Source organism: Callorhinchus milii, unplaced genomic scaffold (assembly GCF_018977255.1).
Source record: "Callorhinchus milii isolate IMCB2004 unplaced genomic scaffold, IMCB_Cmil_1.0 Scaffold12, whole genome shotgun sequence".
Taxonomy (NCBI): domain Eukaryota; kingdom Metazoa; phylum Chordata; class Chondrichthyes; order Chimaeriformes; family Callorhinchidae; genus Callorhinchus; species Callorhinchus milii.
This window is the reverse complement of record NW_024704753.1, coordinates 13451635-13469481: the sequence shown is the minus strand read 5'-3', so window position 1 is coordinate 13469481 and position 17847 is coordinate 13451635. Positions and strand designations below refer to the sequence as shown.

Below are 17847 nucleotides of genomic sequence, written 5' to 3'. Positions count from 1 at the left end.
ATGAAACCTGTGTAGATAATTGGTGGCCAGAAATTAACATTGACTATTTATTTAGCAACAACAGCTTGTATTTATATAGCGTCTGTCAGGTATAGTAATGTCTGTGGAGTCCTGTAGCGTATCGGTTAGAGCACTCGCCTCACAAGCAAGAGGACCCGGGTTCGATTCCCGGTCAGGGCGAAACCTTAGGCAAGTTTCCTTATTCCACATGCCTCAGTTTACCTAGCATTAAGTAGGAATCCGTTTGTTAGTTGATTGACGCATCTCTTTCCGACGGTAGTAATCCCTCCAAAAAATAATGTGGTCACTCAATCCATGAGTGTTTGTGGGACACTGCTGTGCTCAATTGGCTGCTGTGTTTCGCCCACAAAATATAGTCAATCCATTTTACATACATTCTGTGAAGCGCTTTGGGATACATCAACAACGTGATAAAGCGCTATATCAAATGCAAGGATTATTAAAATTCTTATTGCCTTCCACTTACAGGTGGTGAGTTATATTCCGGACTGACCGCTGACTTCCTGGGAAGAGATCCCGTCATCTTCCGTAGCCTGGGGCCTCGCTCAGCCATGAGAACTGAACTCGACCAACGTTTGCTGCAGGGTAAGAGAGCGCTGAACACTGGGGTCATTCACAGTGTGTGTGAAAGAGGAAGAGCATCTTGTCAGAAGATACTTTCCTCGCCCATCAGACTGGCTCAGTGGTAACACTCTCTCCTCTTGAGTCACAAGGTTGTGGGTTCAAGCCCCATGTCGGGATTTTGAATCACATAGTCTAAGCCAACACTCCAATGCAGTTCTGGGGGTGTGTTGCATTGTCGGAGGTGCCGTCCTTCGGATGAGACGTTAAACTGAGGTCCCATCTGCTTGTTCAGGTGGATGTTAAAGATCCCATGGCCCTATCGGGGAAATAAAAAGGGAGTGTCCTGGTCAACAATTCCCCAAATAAAATCGGTCATTCACTCCATCGCAGTTTATGGGTGCAGAAATTGCCTATTGTGCTCGCCTATAGGATACTCTATCACTACACTTTATCGTAAACCCTGTGAGGCACTTTGAAACGTCCTCCCGCTGTGTCAAAGGTGGAGAGTACTATCAGACCTCTCTCTTTACTGTTATCTTGGTATCTTCACAGACCCTAAGTTCGTGGCTGCCCACCTGATCCCGGACACGGACGACAAAGATAACAACAAAGTCTACTTCTTCTTCACGGAGAAAGCCCTGGAGTCCGAGGGCAAGAGTCGCGCGGTGTACAGCAGGATCGGTAGGGTCTGTGCTGTAAGTTGACATCTCCCCTCATATGACTACATTTCCCTTGAAGCATTCATTTTAACCATTGAACCAAGGCAACATCCCATTGCCCAGTAGGGAGAGAGCACATGTTTCTTATTAATAAAAGCCTAATTTTATATTCAAGATTCGCTTTGCAGATGGGTGGTGGGGAAATTAAAGGGAGCGGAGAGTGCGTATTCCATTCCAGACACGGGGAAATTTCCACCTGTAGGTGGCATTACATATGTGGCGTTCTCAGTCTGGTTCAGAGACTCTTAAATGCGGTGATGGGTTTCAGACACCCAAAACGGGCTGACCAAAATAAATGAATCAAAGAATTTGCCAATTATTTGGACTGCGTCTAACTGAACAAACTGATTTCAATGTTCACACAGTAGGTATTTGATAGCTCTCTTTAGCAAGGCCAAACGATGACAGATGCAGAGCACAGACATAGCACTAAAGGTGTTTTAATATATGCTGAAGGCTGTGACTTGCCAATGATACGTTAGAGAGTGAGCGGGATGAAGGTGAATGTCTCAATCGAAACTGTTTTAAGATCATACATAAAGCCCAGAAATGTATTAGCCCCTTCCTTCGGTGAGACGTTAAACCGAGATCCCGTCAGTGCCTCTTCAGATGGACGTTAAAAAAAGCACGGTGCTATATGAAAAGAGAAAGCAGTTTCTACTAGTGTCCTGCGTAACAATCCCCCAAAGCAAAATTGCTCATCCACTTCATGGCTGTTGGTGTGACATTGCTGTGCACAAATTGGCTGATGAGTTTGCCTCCAAAATACACAGTCACTGCACTTTACAGTATATTACTGTGAAGCACTTTGTGACATCTAGAAGATGTGATAAGATGCTATATCAAATGCAAGGATTCATCTTATTATTATCCTGTGAGGCACTTTGAAACATCTCGACGACATGATAAGGCATTGTATCGAATGCGAGCATTATTACTGATATTACTATTCATATGAATGTCGCAAATACTATAAACATGATTGCTACCAGTCATATATAGATTATTAATAACATTGTTATCCGGACCAGAGAGTTGTATTTAGACGTTGTGTTGGTTTAGGAGTTAATCACGAGCAAAAAGCTGTGCTGGCTGGAATCTGTTTCACATAAAGTATGACTTGCTGGGAAAAACATGCCTGTAATCTCCAGTCCTGCCCGGAGCTCATCAATTTCAAGCAAATAGGTGATAAATTCCTTGTGCTGTTAAGTGTAGCAGCTTTGACGATGTGTGCAAACACTAGCCAAACATTCGCACTTCGATATCCTCCGCACACTTGGCTGTGCGAAGAAAGCGTTGCTCGCTCTACAGGTCTTTAATTCTTGGTCACCGTTTAATTCAAATCGTCTGCTTTATCTCCATTTGTGTGTGCCACTCATCGTTGTTACAGTCTCAGCTCATAAGTCACCCAATTCTCTAACGTGTCTCTGCCAGCCTGTCCTTACAGCCCGAGTCCTGGCTTCCCCAAATGTCCACTTCTCTCCTTGTGTATCGGCTTTAATCTTAAGGGCTTAAAGTCATTGTCCAAGGTTCTCTGCAGCCATGCGGGTATTTTTCTGCACAGCCCTCGGCCCCTCCTCTCCACTATCAGCAGCCGTGCATTCAGCCACCACACCCCGACCCACTGCAAATCCCTGCCTCGATCACTCTGCCTTGACCCCCTCCCCCCCCCTTTGCCCGTCTTCAGATCACAGCTAAAGACTCTCCTCTTCGAGTGTGCCTATGGACACTGCGCCATTTTACAGCACTTCTCGACACTGCCGCACGTTGAAGGCCGCTATGTAAATGCAGGATGTTGTTCTTTTAGTAAAAATCAGGAATAGAGTACATCAGAACATGGTAAACCCTGCCTTTGTTCAGTTAAAATCCTCTCTCCTTTAGCTACAAAGGGATGTCTGCCAGGGACTGAGTCAGAAGGTTGTGAGTTCAAGCCCCATATCTAGAACCCTTTAGCTCACCATCTAGGCTGACCCTCCAGTGCAGTGCTGGGGAAACCTGCATTGTCAGAGACCCTAACCTTCAGATGACACATTAAAAACCCCTGACTGTCCAGCGCTCTGGGACAGCTTTCCGACGTGAAGGACATATTGCAAGTGTAATTTGTTGTTGTTGTGAACCGAGGTCCCGCTGCTTGTTGAGGTGGACGGTAAAGATACCATGACACCTTTGAAAAGAGAAAGAAGTTTCTTCCAGTGTCCTGGCTAACAATGCCTGGATAAAATTGGTTGTGTACTTCATGGTTATTTAGTGGGACATTGCTGCGTGCAAATTGGCAGCTGCGTTTGCTCACAAAATACATCAGTGGCTATACTTTACAGTAAATCAAGTGAAGCACTTTAAGACATCCTCTCGAAGTGAACGAAAAATGCAAGTATTATTATTATATTTGACATTCAGTAACAATGAACACACGTGTTAAGACTTTCCAATGCCAGAAAACACTAGACATCAGGAAATCCTTTACATTTTGGATAAATTAATTTTCGTGCCTTTTTGTGGAGGAATTATTTTATGCTTTTGACAAGGCTTTTGCAGGAAGCTGTTGATATTCTCTCAATGACATTAAGAAAAGTTCCACACAATTCTGACTTGCCCCCCCCGGGGCCCAGTCATAACTTCTTTTTCTGTGTATGTGCTCCATTTGGACTAAGATTTATTAGATTCCTGCAGACTGACAGCAATCGTCTCGCTGCCGGGTCTGTGTGTCAAAAATGTTTCTATAACATCCAAACCTGCGTCACCACACCTCAAAGCGCTTCTCAGGGAATTGCTGTGAAGTGCAGTGCCTGTGGATATTGAGGTTATGTTGTAGGTGAATGTCGTTTTGTGTGTTTTTCGGGTGGGGGGGTGTGTGGCAGCCAGTTATCTGACACATTTAGAAACCCATCGCCACGCTTAAGAGTCTCCAAACCAAAATGAGAATTCCATGCAAACCACCAGAGATAGATTGTTGGAATGGAATGTGTACTCTCTCCCTGGAGGGATGGATTCTGCTTACCTGAAAGTATTAGGTGAACGCAGCAGTCATTTTGCCTCAGCAACATCCCACAAACAGCCATGAAGTCGATGACCAAGTTTTACATTGGGGATTGTTGACCAGGACATCGGGAGAAACTCCCTTCTCTTTTCCGATAATGTCACAGGATCTTTAACATCTATCTGAAGAGATAAATGGGATCTTGGTTTCAAGTGTCACCTGAAGGATGGCGCTTCCAACAATGCAGCGCTCCTCCTAGAACCGCAGTGAGAGCTCAAAAGTTCCCAAGTACGAGCGCTACCCACTGAGCCAGGCTGACCATAAAATAGCCATAGCAGAGCCCTTTCTCCTTTGAGACATGAGCTCCAATGCAGCCAAAGCAGATGGGAGGAAAGCCTCCTTCCTCCAATTCTGAACAAAATCTGAGCAGCTCCACATTATTCCCAGTGAATGCGAAGGCCACAGTTCAAAAATCCCCATCGACCGAGCAAAACCTGGCAACCAGCCAGCAATCTGCATCGCTCAGGCCAAAAAGATGCCTGTGCTGGGAGATGTACAAACACATTTGGCTTATTTTATATCAGCCACAACTGCTGTTAAACATAAACCAGACCATTACACAGCATCACACAGCATTTTATGGCTCTGTGAGTGCAGCTGTTGAGGTTTTTGTTGATTGGCTAATATTTTGCACGGATGATTAACCAACATTATATTACTCTACTGTATTATGATACGCTACCCCTCCCCCCCACATCCTCTCCCCCCCCCCCCCCCCCCCGCCTCTCCCAGTCCCTGTTAAGGCAGGACAAACTCCCTTCTCTTTCCCAATTGTGTCACAGGATCTTTAACATCTCCCTCAAGAGGTAAACAAGGTCTTGGTTTAATATCTGATCTGAAGGATGGCGCCTCTGACAAGGCAAGGCATCTTCCCCCCCAGGACTCATCTGGGGATTGTCCCCGGAATTGGGAGACTATGGTCACCGGGGGGTACTGGGTGTGCAGCAGGCCTGAGTTAGCCAAGCAGAGGAGCGGAGGAGGAGAAGTTGCGAGAGAGAGGGGTGGGGGGGGTGGAGATGTGAGGGCGAGAGAAAATCCTCAATGAAAGAGAATTCAGGGAAATAAAGGCTTCATTCTTTTTAAGCCAACTTAGGTAGAAATATTCAGTTCACTCTGTCAAGAGTCCAGCCCTAAGAGACAGGACTGTATTGGAAGTCAAAAAATAAACAGTCCCTGAATATCTAATTTAATAATAATTGTTATTAATAATCATTACATTGGATATAGCTCCTTTCACGTCAGGAGAAGGTTTCAAAGTGCTTCACGGGATATATTTAAAGTGGATTGACTGTGTAGTTTGATGGCAAATGTGGCAGGCAGATTGCACACAGCAAAATGTCCCACAAATATTCATGAATTGAGTGACTAATTTTATCTGGGGATTGTTGGCCAGGACACCAGGAGAGAGAAATTCTCTTCTCTTTTTTGAATTGCACCATGGAATTTTTAACGTCCACCTGAACAGGAACAGACAGGACCTCGGTTTGACATCTCGTCTGAAGATGGCACCTCCGACAACGCAGAGCTCCCCCAGCACTGCACTGGAACGTCAACCTAGACTGTGAGTTCATAGTCCTGACTTGGGGATTGAACCCATTCACCCTGACTTAGGGACGAGAGTGTTATTGACAGAGCCAGGCTAACACCTGGAGTTGTTTACGAGGGAGCCCCCACCCCCTTCTCCCATTTTTTTATTAGCGTAGGGCGTTCTCTGCATTTCCATTCTGAGGAGGCAGTCAAATTGTTGCAAGGAGTTGAGCAGCTTGTGAGAGCTAGAGAGCAATTACGATGCAGACAAACAATGCGCCTGCTTAGATACATGTGCTCCACTTCCAGATGTTAGACAGCTGGGGTATGAGGTAGAGGCTTTGCCTTGCAGCTCTCTCATTCTCGCACACTGATGTGTGTCTGTGTGTGTTTATCGGAGACCGATAAGAGCCATCAACAGCCTGTAAAGCTTATCAAATAAGGCTGTCAGTCAGAGTGCAATTAACCGTTCTCTCAACATTGATCAGATAACACAGGCCTGGTAACCCTCTGCCTAACCTGCTGGCCAGTTTAGAAGAGATTGACCGTGTTCAATCTCTTGTAAACTGGTGGAATCAGGAAAGATCGGTGTTTTTTCTCCATTGTCCACAAATTCCCAGGAAATGAATTCCCATCATTAAGCATTCTTTTCCTATCACACAGGATATGGTGTTAAGCGCTCTGCCTGAGAATAGAGCGATGTCCCATCTGTGCCTGTTCTGGTGGACCTTAAAGATCCCACGGTGCTATTTGAAAAGAGAAGGAAGTTTCTCTCGCCTGGTGTCCTCGCCAACAATCTTCCAGATAAAATCAGTCAATCATTTCAGGGTTGTTCGTGCGACATTACTGAATGGAAATTGGCTGTCGAATTTTTCTACAAAATGCGGTCACTACACTCTACAGTAAATCCTGTGAAGTTCGCTCTTCCGATAATGATAGTAATAATACTTGCATTTGATATAGCACCTTGTCACTTTGTTGAGATGTCTCAAAGTGCTTCACAGAATATATTGAATAAAGTGGAGTGACCGTGTAATTTGTGGGCGAAACGGGGCAGACTAATTGTGCACAGCAGTGTCCCACAAAGAGTCGTGGATTGATTGACCAAATTTTTTTGGGAGGGATTATTACCCCTGTAAAGCAATCTGTCAATCAACGAACAACTGAGTTCCTACTTATTGCTGGGTAAACAGAGGTGTGTGGAATAAGGAAATTTGCCTAAGGTTTCGTCCTGCCAAGGGGAATCCAATGCAGGTCCTCTTGCTTGTGAGGCGAGTGTTCTAACCACTATCCTACAGGGCTCCACATGTATCAAATACAAGGATTATTATTGTGATTAATAATTGGTAACTTGTTTACATTGCTGCTGTTTTCAGAATGACGCTGGTGGCCAAAGGGTGCTGGTAAATAAATGGAGCACTTTCATCAAAACCAGGCTGATCTGCTCTGTGCCCGGCCCGGAGGGGATAGACACTGACTTTGATGACCTCGGTAAGCAACAGGTTCTTTGCACTTTTCTGTGGCCTTAAAGATGAGGAATGCGAGTGTTGGGAAATGGAGGAATGCTTCCCCTTCTATCAGCCAGTGTCAGAGCAGAGGGAGCACTCCCACATCAGCTGTAGCACAAGCCAGATGTGGAACGAGCCCTGTTCCAACAATGCCTTCATTGTGCAAGTGTTGCAAATCTCTCGAGTGTTGTTTAGAACAGAAAACTACTTTGGAAACACAGATTGAAAGGTCCTCAGAGAAATGGAACCCCTAAAGCACTTTAAACCCATGTGGTTATCCTCCAAGTAGCGGAGGTAAGCAGAGTCTCCCCCCGGAACTCAACTGGCTCCAAGGTGGGACATACTTGGCAACGGAATATCAGAGTCAAGCCAACTCTCTGTGGCGGTCTCAATAGCCTGGTTTCTGAACCAGACGGGTCTGCAGTACTCCAGGGCACTTCGGATGACAGCCCAGCCAGCCTGGCTCATCGGCAGGACTTGGAAGGGCAGATAAGACACTGGTGGCAGGGACTCATGTGCGCAATTAGCTGCCGAGTTTCGCCAACAAAATATACAGTCAATTCACTTTACAGTATCTTCTGTGAAGCGCTTTGAGATGTCTCGAAGATGCGATAAGGCGTTATATCAAATGCAGGATTATTATTATAAGAAATCCTTCCAGTCATCTCCTGTAACCCTGCAAGCCAAAGCCCTAATAGATAAGGTGGAGAAGCAGCAGGAAAGCTTGCCAGACAAGCTAAGCAGCTTTAGATGGTTAGACTCCAGCACACTCCAGCACACTCTGGGCTCCTGAAGCCTTTCCTCCTGCCAACCTGCGCCTAATATTTTCCGGAAGTAGGTAAACAAGAGGCATCCCTTCAGGGAGAGAGTACGCATTACATTCCAACAATCAATCTATCTCTGGAATTTCTATGCGTAGGTGAGTTGCATGGAATTCTCAGTTTGGTTTGGACCCTTGTGAGCACAGTGATGGGTCTCGGTATGTGTCAGCCACCCGGCTGACCAAAAATAAATAAATAACCCAACAGATGCGGGCAGCGGGACAGCACTGCCCAGTCACATTATTTCAACAGCTGCTTTACCACACTTGTCAATTTCATCAACTGAGAATCCTGAGCACTTTTGTGGTATGCTTCATACATACTTCCCGATTTTACGCTACTGAGGAATCTTACAGCAAGCACACACCAGGCTTCACTTCCATCCAGCTGCCCACCAAGATCTCTGCAGCTCTCTCCCGCACTAGGCTCCGCGAGCCCATCACCCCCATCCTCGCTTGTTTGACAGGTTAGACAGTGCTTGACTCTTCCCTCTGGTAGAGAAATCCCTTACAAGTGGGACACGGGCTTAAAATCACAGCCAAGACAGTTAGAACTGAGGTCAGGGTTTTTTTTCTCACAGAGGGTTGTGAGGACGTAGAACAATCTGCCCCAGAAAGCTGTAAAAGCGGAATCAATCAAGATGTTTAAAAGTGAAATACATGGGTTGTAGAGGTGCTGAGTATTGGGATTAAAAGATCTGACAATGTCTAATTAGCTGGTGGAACATTTGATGTCTCAAAGAGAGACATTACTGGCCTGCTGTGTTCCTTTCTGGGTTAGTGTGTTCCACAGTTTTTTTTGCATGTTCCGATTTCACTTTGAATCAGTTAGACGATAATGGTAAGATAGAAAGAAGCTTGTTGAATAACTGTTCTCTCTTTTACTGTTCATCGCAGTGGACGTCTTTCTCCTGAGAACCAAGGATGAGAAAAATCCAGAAATCTATGGCATTTTCAGTACGATAAGGTTAGGATTCCATTTGATTCTATTTTTTCAATGTTTTCCGATTCTGTACATTTGACATTCATACAGAGTCTTTCACATCAAGAGGACGTCTCAAAGCAATTCACAGTGCTGGATGGGCAACCAAGCTGGGGTGGGAGCTGAGGAGGTTGGGGACAGAGAAAGATAACCAAAAACATGGTTAAAGAGGTACATCTTGAGAGATGAGCGGAGGGCGTGTCTAGATTGACTAATTTTTTAGCATTTCAGTATGGACAGAATCTGACTAACTGTAGAATTCGGTCTTAACTCTGAAGCCAATTTCCTATAGTTATTAATAGAAACAATCAGAAAAACGGGTTCAAATTTACGAATCTGCCAAATTCTGAAATTGTTACGTCGTCTAATTCCGGGTGAGATTTCTGCCCTCTAAGCCTAAAGGAACATTCATATAATTTCCTGATGGGAGATTTGTGTCGAAAGAGGACTGGATTGGAACCACAAATGGGTGAACGTATCCGTGGGCCCCACTCAACAAGTGTCAGCCTGGCCCAATAGTAGCACTCTCGCCTTGGAGTCAGAAGGTTATGGGTTCAAGCCCCAGGTCAACACTTTGAGCTCACAGTTTAGGCTGATGTTCCGATAGAGTGCAGAGCAGGTGGGGCAGTGTGGGGTGGGTGCGATTGCAATGCCAGAGGTGCCGTCAATAAACAAAGTCCTGTCCGTGCCTATTCAGGTGGCACTAAAAATTCCACAAGTATTTCCAAAGAGAAGGGAATTTCTCCTGATGTCCTGGCCAACAATTCCCTATGCCTGTTTGTGGGACATTGCTGTGTGCAGATTGACTGCTGTGTTCACCTACCAAATACACTGTCACTACACTTTACAGTGAATCCTGTGAAGCGCTTTAAGATGTCCTGCTAATTTGATTATTTCTAATAATCCTTGCATTTCCTATAGCGCCTTAGCTTTAAGGAATTTCGAACATTTAAAAATTGAAACATTTTGTGAAACAAGAGTTTGTCAGTGCACAAATGTTTGACAGTTTGTGTGTGTTTTCTTTACACTTTATTCAGCAATGTTTTCCAAGGCTACGCTGTGTGCATGTATCGTATGGCTGACATACGGGAAGCCTTTAATGGAGCTTATGCACACAAGGAGGGGCCAGATTACCAGTGGACAACATACGAGGGCAAAGTGCCTTACCCGAGACCTGGATTTGTAAGTGCTGAAAACCACTTGTGAAAACTCATTGAAACGTTTCAGGGGTGGGATTGGGAAGCGGGATTGGGAGGCTTGACTGGGAAGTGGGACTGGAGTGGGAATGGGAAGCTCTATTAGGTGGTCAGATTGGGAAGGGCTGGATTGGGGCAGTTTGGCACATGAACACGTTTTTGTTTTGGTCAGCCGGGTGTTTGACACACGCGGAAATCCATCACTCTACGCTTAAGAATATCCTTCCCCATCTTCAGATCACGCGTAAAGACTTTCCTCTTCGACTAAGCCTAGGGTTACCTTATCCCGCCCCCGTTTTCATTGTGTGCGCCAATACTGTCAAGCCTTCTGAGACCCTAGCCTGCATGAGGACGCCATATAAATGCAAATTGTTGTTGTTGTCTGGCAAGCTTTCCTGCTACTTGTCCAGCGAAGACCACCCAACACATCAAGTCTTTGGCTTGAACACAAATAATAATAATAACAATAATTATTATTATTACTTGTCCAGCAAAGACCACCCGACACATCAAGGCTTTGGCTTGAACACAAAGGTTACAAGAGAAGAAAGTGAATCTCGTTTTCAACTCAAGTTAGGTTAGAAACGTCTATTTGGTGAAAAAAATCAGCTATTTCCCAATCTTCCCATAAAGCTTGACTTCCTTTTTGTGCACAGTGTCCGAGTAAGATCACCACTCAGCCCAGCCGACCATATAACAGTACCAAGGACTACCCGGACGACGTCCTACACTTTGCTCGTAGCCACCCCCTGATGTTCCAGTCAGTGTACCCGGCAAATCAGCACCCCGTCCTCATCAAAACCAACCTCCAGTACAAGATGACACACATCGTGGTGGACCGCGTGGACGCCGAGGATGGACAGTACGACGTCATGTTCATTGGAACAGGTACAAGCTTGTCACCTGGTCAGGCCGAGATAACCAGCATTGACTGCGGCAATTGCACAATAGCTCAGGGCACTTCCTCATTGATCTTTCGCCTTGGAGATAGCAGCCGATCACACGTGCCTGGGAAGGACATTGCTTCCTGTGTCATGATCGAGTTTAGTGTCAGCGTTAGTGGGAGAGCACCGATGAGATATGTCAGCCTGGCCCAGCGGGCGGCACTTTGGCCTCCCAAGTCAGAAGGTTGGGGGAATCAAGTCCCCGTCAGGACCTTGACCTCCCAGTCCAGACTGACATTCCAATGCAATGCTGGCGAGCGCTACATAGTTGGAAGCACCATCCTTCAACTGAGATCCCGTCTGCTTGTTCAGGTGGACGTTAAAGATCCCGTGGCGCTATTCGAAAAGAGAACGGTGTTTATCTCTCCCAGTTCTGGGCCAACAAACCCCCAGATAAAATCTATTCCACAACTGGTTGAGGGACAGGACATCACTGTGCGCTAATTGGCTGCCACCACAAAACACTGTCACATGAGGGGGAGTGTAAAGAATTGGTGTCTTCTTGCCCAGATACTGGAGTTGTGCTGAAGGTGATTGCTCTGCGGAAAGGGAACGCGATTAAGAGCGAGGAAGTGATCCTGGAAGAGCTGCAGGTCTTCAAGGTACAATGTTGTCCAACAAGCACCCTATCTGTAACACCAAACCTTGGCCATTTGAGATCCCCATTCACGTTCCTTCCAGTTTATCGTGCAAAAGTCACGATGCTTTCCTCGGACCTAACCTCACGGGTTTCTTTCTGACTATTCTCCTTGTATTACTCTGATGTGTGGGATGTGAACGAGCCTCTTCATGTTCCTCATCTCAGTATGAAATGGATCAGGTGATGTGATGGCTGGAGGACATCTTAAATAACATCCACAATTACAATAGTGGGAGCTTGGTTGAGCCTAATTCCTTCTTTCCCGCCCAGGCCACCCATCCCACCCGATAACCACTTACCCAACCCAACTCCACCCAAACCAATTACCACCCAACCTACCCTCTTCAGATGAGACGTTTGACCAAGGTCCCATCTGCCTGTTCAGGTGGACATTAAAAATCCCATGGCATTATTTAAAAAGTGAAGGGAGTTTCTTTCTCTCAATCCCCAGATAAAATTGGTTGTTCATTGCATGTGTGTGTTTGGTGTGTACATGTTTCTGTGTTTGCGTCAATTTGTGTGTATGTGCGTGTGTTGTGTGTGTTAGTGGCACTTCACTTCATGGGTGTTTGTGAGACATTGCCGTGTGCAATATTGGCTTACGCACTTGTTCATCTATAAAGTACAGACACTATACAGACGCCTCTTTGAGACATCAAATGTAATGATTATCATTATCATAATAAGACATAACCCAATGGTTTCTGTTTTCTTACTGGTAGGCACCAAACCCCATCACATCTCTGGAGATTTCAGTGAAGAGAGTAAGTGACCCTGTTGTACTCAATGAACAATAACACATTGATTTCACATGGCCTCACGTGTCTCACTTTAACACTGTCACGTGTTATGTTGCAGCAACAACTGTATGTTGGCTCCAGGGTGGGCGTTGCCCAGGTAAAGCTACATCAGTGTGAGACGTATGGGAATGCATGTGCAGAGTGCTGTCTGGCCAGAGACCCATACTGCGCCTGGGATGGAACCTCCTGCACCAGATACCAACCCACAGGAAAAAGGTAGCAGTTCTTTGGATTTCAAGTCGCGCCTTTATCTCTTCTTCTGGCTCATAAGTATGGGGGTTGGTCTATAGCGCTGGAGTCCCGTGGACTCATCCTAACCAGATGGAGCACTAACTGAGCTGGCTTCCCGTCTAAAAAATTGGCCAACTGCCTCTAAATGTCACTTCCTGCGTGCCGCATACAGGTGGCACCACTAATATCACTTGCTGTGTGTTGCATGGAGGAGAAGCCACTGATGACGCTTCCTGTGACCTGGGCACAGGAAATGTCCCTGACATCACTTGGCTGTTTTGCATCCTTCCTTATAACTTGAATTAAAATGGCCTGGATTCCAACAGCTGTGTTACAATGGGGTCCCACCGTAACACACTAAAAACCAACCCTGTGAGACATTTAGGACGCTCCTGACGTCAGTTTCTTTCTCTCTAGACGTTTCCGCAGACAAGACATTTGGAATGGTAACCCCGCCCATCAATGTCTGGATCAGAGTCTGAATGGTAAGTGAATATACATGCTCACGTACACACTCACTCTGACACACACACACACACACAAACAGGCACAAACAACAACAACAAGATTACATTTTGTAGAGCGCCTTTCACGTCGGGAGGACATCGCAACACACATACTCGCGCACACATACTGACTCACACACTATTGATAATATCTCAGTATCATAATCAACATGAAGAGTTTTGGGGATTGCTGCCTCTCTCCCCAATAAACACTTTCCCAGTGCACCATTTCCTTTGGGACTCATCCACACTTGAGCCCAATTACCTCCTGTCACTGGTTTCTCCGGTAACTGCAATGATAGCCCTGAGCGCTGGCACTATCAGTTACAAGAGGGAGGGGGTAAGTCGGAGGGTCTCTGGGATGGAGTATCAGTAAGCAGTGAGGAATGGGGCTAAATATGGGGCAACCTGGTTTAAACCCCACATGTTTGCGCATGAGTTGGGACCTTCCTGCTCACATACATTCCTCCCTCCCCCCACACCACCAGTTAGCACAAGGTCCATTAAAACACAGTTGCCCTGCCGGCTCGCAGTGACCAGAGTGCAATGCCTGTCTGGCTTCCAGAAAGCCAGCCCCCGGCAATGACGTCAACGATGACCTGGGAGCAAGGCTGGCGTCCATTTTGTTTTTGGCACGCTGATTCCGCAGTCCCATAGCCGCGACTGTATCTGAGATTGGCCAGAGTTTCATGGTCTGCTATCCCTCGAATGTGTTGACGTCTAACTCAGTCTGACTTCTGTGCAGCAGACAGTTTTGACAGCGTGGAGGAGCGAGTGGTGTATGGAACTGAGGACAACAGCACCTTCCTGGAATGTGTCCCGAAATCCCCACAGGCCACCGTGAGGTGGTTCATACAGAGAGCTGTGGACGGCATGAAAGATGAGGTGAGAAGCAATTAGACGGGCTGTGGTTCATCAGTCTGAGAGAGCTGTATAATATTTTACATGGGATTGTAAACCCGGAACAACATGTTAGGATAATAATCCCTTCAAAAATAAACAAACTAACTGACAAACAATTTAGTCACTCAATGCAGGACTGTGTGGGACACTGCTGTACGCAATTGGTTGCCGCGTTTCGCCCACAAAATATACAGTCAATTCATTTTACAGTGTATTCTGTGAAGCGCTTTGAGACATGTCAACGACGTGTTAAGACACTATACCAAATGCAAGGGTTATTATCATTATATGCACCACAGTAGAACAAGAGGACACAGGTTTAGAGTTGCAAAGGGCAATTTCAGGACAGACACCAGGAAGTATTTCTTTATTCAGAGGGTAAGTAACAACTGGAATGGGATTGCCGGGAAGGGTGGTTGAGGCCAGGACACTGGGATTCATTTACAAAGCAGGTCAATGCTGGGATGGGTTGGGTGTTCTGAAAGGATGAAATCAGATGGGACGAGGGGGTTTTCTTCATCTGAGCCGATCTTGTGATCTGGCAGATGTTTCAGTCCAGGTGACTATTACAGTCAACCACAACAAGGACAACTTACATTTATATAGCACCCCTCAGGCAGGATGGCTTCCCAGAGTGCTTGACAGTGGCGGAGCACCAGACGCCGAGCCGGGGGGAGGGGAGATGACTGCGGGCCAGAGGAACCCGCACCCCAACAAGAGGAGGCCCGATTGGGACAGACGGACGCCAGTGGGGAAGAAAATTAGGAAATAAATTGGACACACTGAATTTAACATGGAAACTCATCTGGTTAGTGTTACGTGTTTCGCCTTAATAAAACAGAACAGCTTCACTTCAGGTCAGCCAGTCTCAGATCTTTGCCCTTTTCAGTCTGCGCAGAACTTGAAATTCAGGTTTATTAAATGTTGTTAAATTTTATTAAAATCTTGTTGCTGTTTGCTGGCACAGACCGACTGCCACGTTCACCGGCATTTACTTAACTTCCTGTAGATCTCCTTCGGTAAAGCACGTTGAGATGTTTCATTTTCACTGTGTAAATGGCAGTTGTTGACGTATGTAAGATTTCTGGTCACTGAGTGAGTAACTGGAGGGAACGGATTTAGGGTGATCACCAAAAGAGCAAAGGGAGCGATTAGCAGAGAACTTTTTAAACAGAGGTCTGTTAGATCTTCATCACCCAACCTGGAACCATGATCAAATTAATAATAATAATCCTTGCATTTACATGAACAAATTAATAATAATAATCCTTGCCTTATCACGTTTTTGATACTTCTCAAAGCGCTTCACAGACTATGTGGTAAAGTGAATTGATTGAGTATTTTGTGGGTGAAACTCGGCAGTCAATTGCGCACAGCAGTGTCCCACAAACAGTCGTGGTTTGACTACATTTTTTTAAATGATATATTTTTTGATGAGATTATTACCCCCATAAGAGTGACCTGCCAAATGACTGAGAACCGGGTTTATACTTAATACTGGATAATACTGGCATGTGGAGTAAGGAAACTTGCCTTAGGTTTGGTCCTGCCGGGGGATCGAACCCAAGTCTTCTCGCCCAATTGGGGCCAAACATCCTTCTTCATCCAAACCTCTCTGAAGATCTTGTGACGTCTTTTCTCTCCGCAGGTGAAATTGGACGAGAGGATAGTCAAGACTGAGCACGGCCTCTTGTTCAGGAAGATTTACCGAATGGATGAAGGCACGTATTACTGCAAGACCCTGGAGCATGGCTTCACCCAGACGGTGACCAGAATCTCGCTGGAGGTCATCGAGAGCGAGCAGCTGGAGGAGCTCTTCAACCGGGATGGCGAGGACTATAGCAGCCGGCCATGCGCCGCCCAGAGCCAGAGGCTCCACAGCCAGAAACCGTGGTTCAAGGACATTATGCAACTGATCGGCTACGCCAACCTGCACCGGGTAGAGGAATACTGCGAGAGGGTTTGGTGCAACGAGAAGCAGCGCAAACGCCGCAAAATGATGCTGAACAAGTGGAAGTTCATGTCGTCCGGCGTGAAGAAAGGCAAGAGCAAACCCCGGCACCGGCGACCCAGACACGTCACTGACACATAGAGCTGGCTCAACCTCTCCTCTCCCAACACTGCACCGGACTGAAGGACTGAGCTCCTGAGCCTTGTACAGGTCAAACATTGCAAACAGAGTCAGGAAGAGGAACACTCAACACTGACATTTCACAAGAAACGTTTTGGTCTGGGTATTTGGGAGGATTAATCCAGAATGTGAAGTACCTGCAAATTACCAAGAATTCTTTACAAGTTACATTCCTCCCACACCACGCCTCACGTCTACAGATGCATCCCCACCACCGGCCCATCCCGAATACAACACAGACCATATCACTGAGATTCCTTGTCCAAATAAAACATCAAACTAGGCCAATTTGTACATCTATTTAACAGTTCATTGAATTACTGAGCAGTTGAGAAATGGTTTCAACTAAGGCAAAATCAGAAGAAGCTTTGCATAGTTCAAAGCTTTGTATAGCAAGTTTTGATTGTTATTTTGATAGTTCAAGCTTTGGTTAGTAAGCCTGTTCCATCTCGGTATATAAAAACTATCAGACACACGCATTCATGTTAATTATCTACTATTCTGATTTGAAACTATCTAACCTATATTCAGAGAACTCAAACGATGAGGTTGTGCAGTAAGATGCTTTTCTTCAAAATTATTTCTGAGTTTATCGCGACCACTATATCTGAAATGTAAAACAATAAGAATCCTTGCATTTGATAAAGTTCCTTTCACATCGGGAGAACGTCTCAAAGCGCTTCACTGAATTTACTGTAAAGTGTAGTGATTATGTATATCGTACAACTTCACGCTGAGATACCTGTTCAGGTGGTTCTTAAAGATCTCGTGGCACTATTCAAAAATAGAAGGGCGTTTCTCCCATCAGGCTGGCCGACAATCCCCCAGATAGATTTGATCATCCACTTCATGGCTTTTTGTGGGACATTGCTGTGTACAAATTGGCTGCCAGGTTCACCTGCAAAATACACAGTCAATGCACTTTACCACAACTTTGCGAAGTGCTGTGAGACCTTGTATGTATCAAATGCAAGAATTATTATTATTAAAATTCAGTCAGAAGTTGTTTTAAAGCTTGCCTTTAGCCGATTGCGGTTTGTAAAATACTGTACATAGTCTTACTGAGTATTTTGTACAGAATTGAGATATTTTCCATCAGTGTTTGGTTTCGACCAATTCCGGGTCTCTGACCTTAGTGTCAAAGCCTGGAGCTAAATGTGACAACAGCTGAATGATTTGTCTAATATTATTGAATGACTTCTTCACGCATGTAACGGACGCCAAACTTCAGACCTTCCTCACCACATTGGCTTTACATCTAACATCAACGTCACCTCTGCTGGGCTCAGTGGGAGAGCATCGGTGGCGAAAGGGGCTC

The 17847-nt window shown here is 45.6% G+C and overlaps 1 protein-coding gene across 1 annotated transcript in view; it reads left to right on the top strand.

The window, feature by feature from the left end:
* LOC103176643 (semaphorin-3G-like) overlaps positions 1-16812 on the top strand; it is a 29865-nt gene extending 13053 nt beyond the window's left edge. The window contains 12 exon segments of the mRNA XM_007890309.2: positions 490-606; positions 1138-1280; positions 7245-7359; positions 9094-9163; positions 10216-10360; positions 11031-11262; positions 11829-11920; positions 12681-12722; positions 12817-12974; positions 13407-13474; positions 14241-14380; positions 16047-16812. Coding sequence (XP_007888500.2) covers positions 490-606; positions 1138-1280; positions 7245-7359; positions 9094-9163; positions 10216-10360; positions 11031-11262; positions 11829-11920; positions 12681-12722; positions 12817-12974; positions 13407-13474; positions 14241-14380; positions 16047-16490 — 1766 coding nt within the window. The 3' untranslated portion in view covers positions 16491-16812.
* Positions 16813-17847: the final 1035 nt, after the last annotated feature.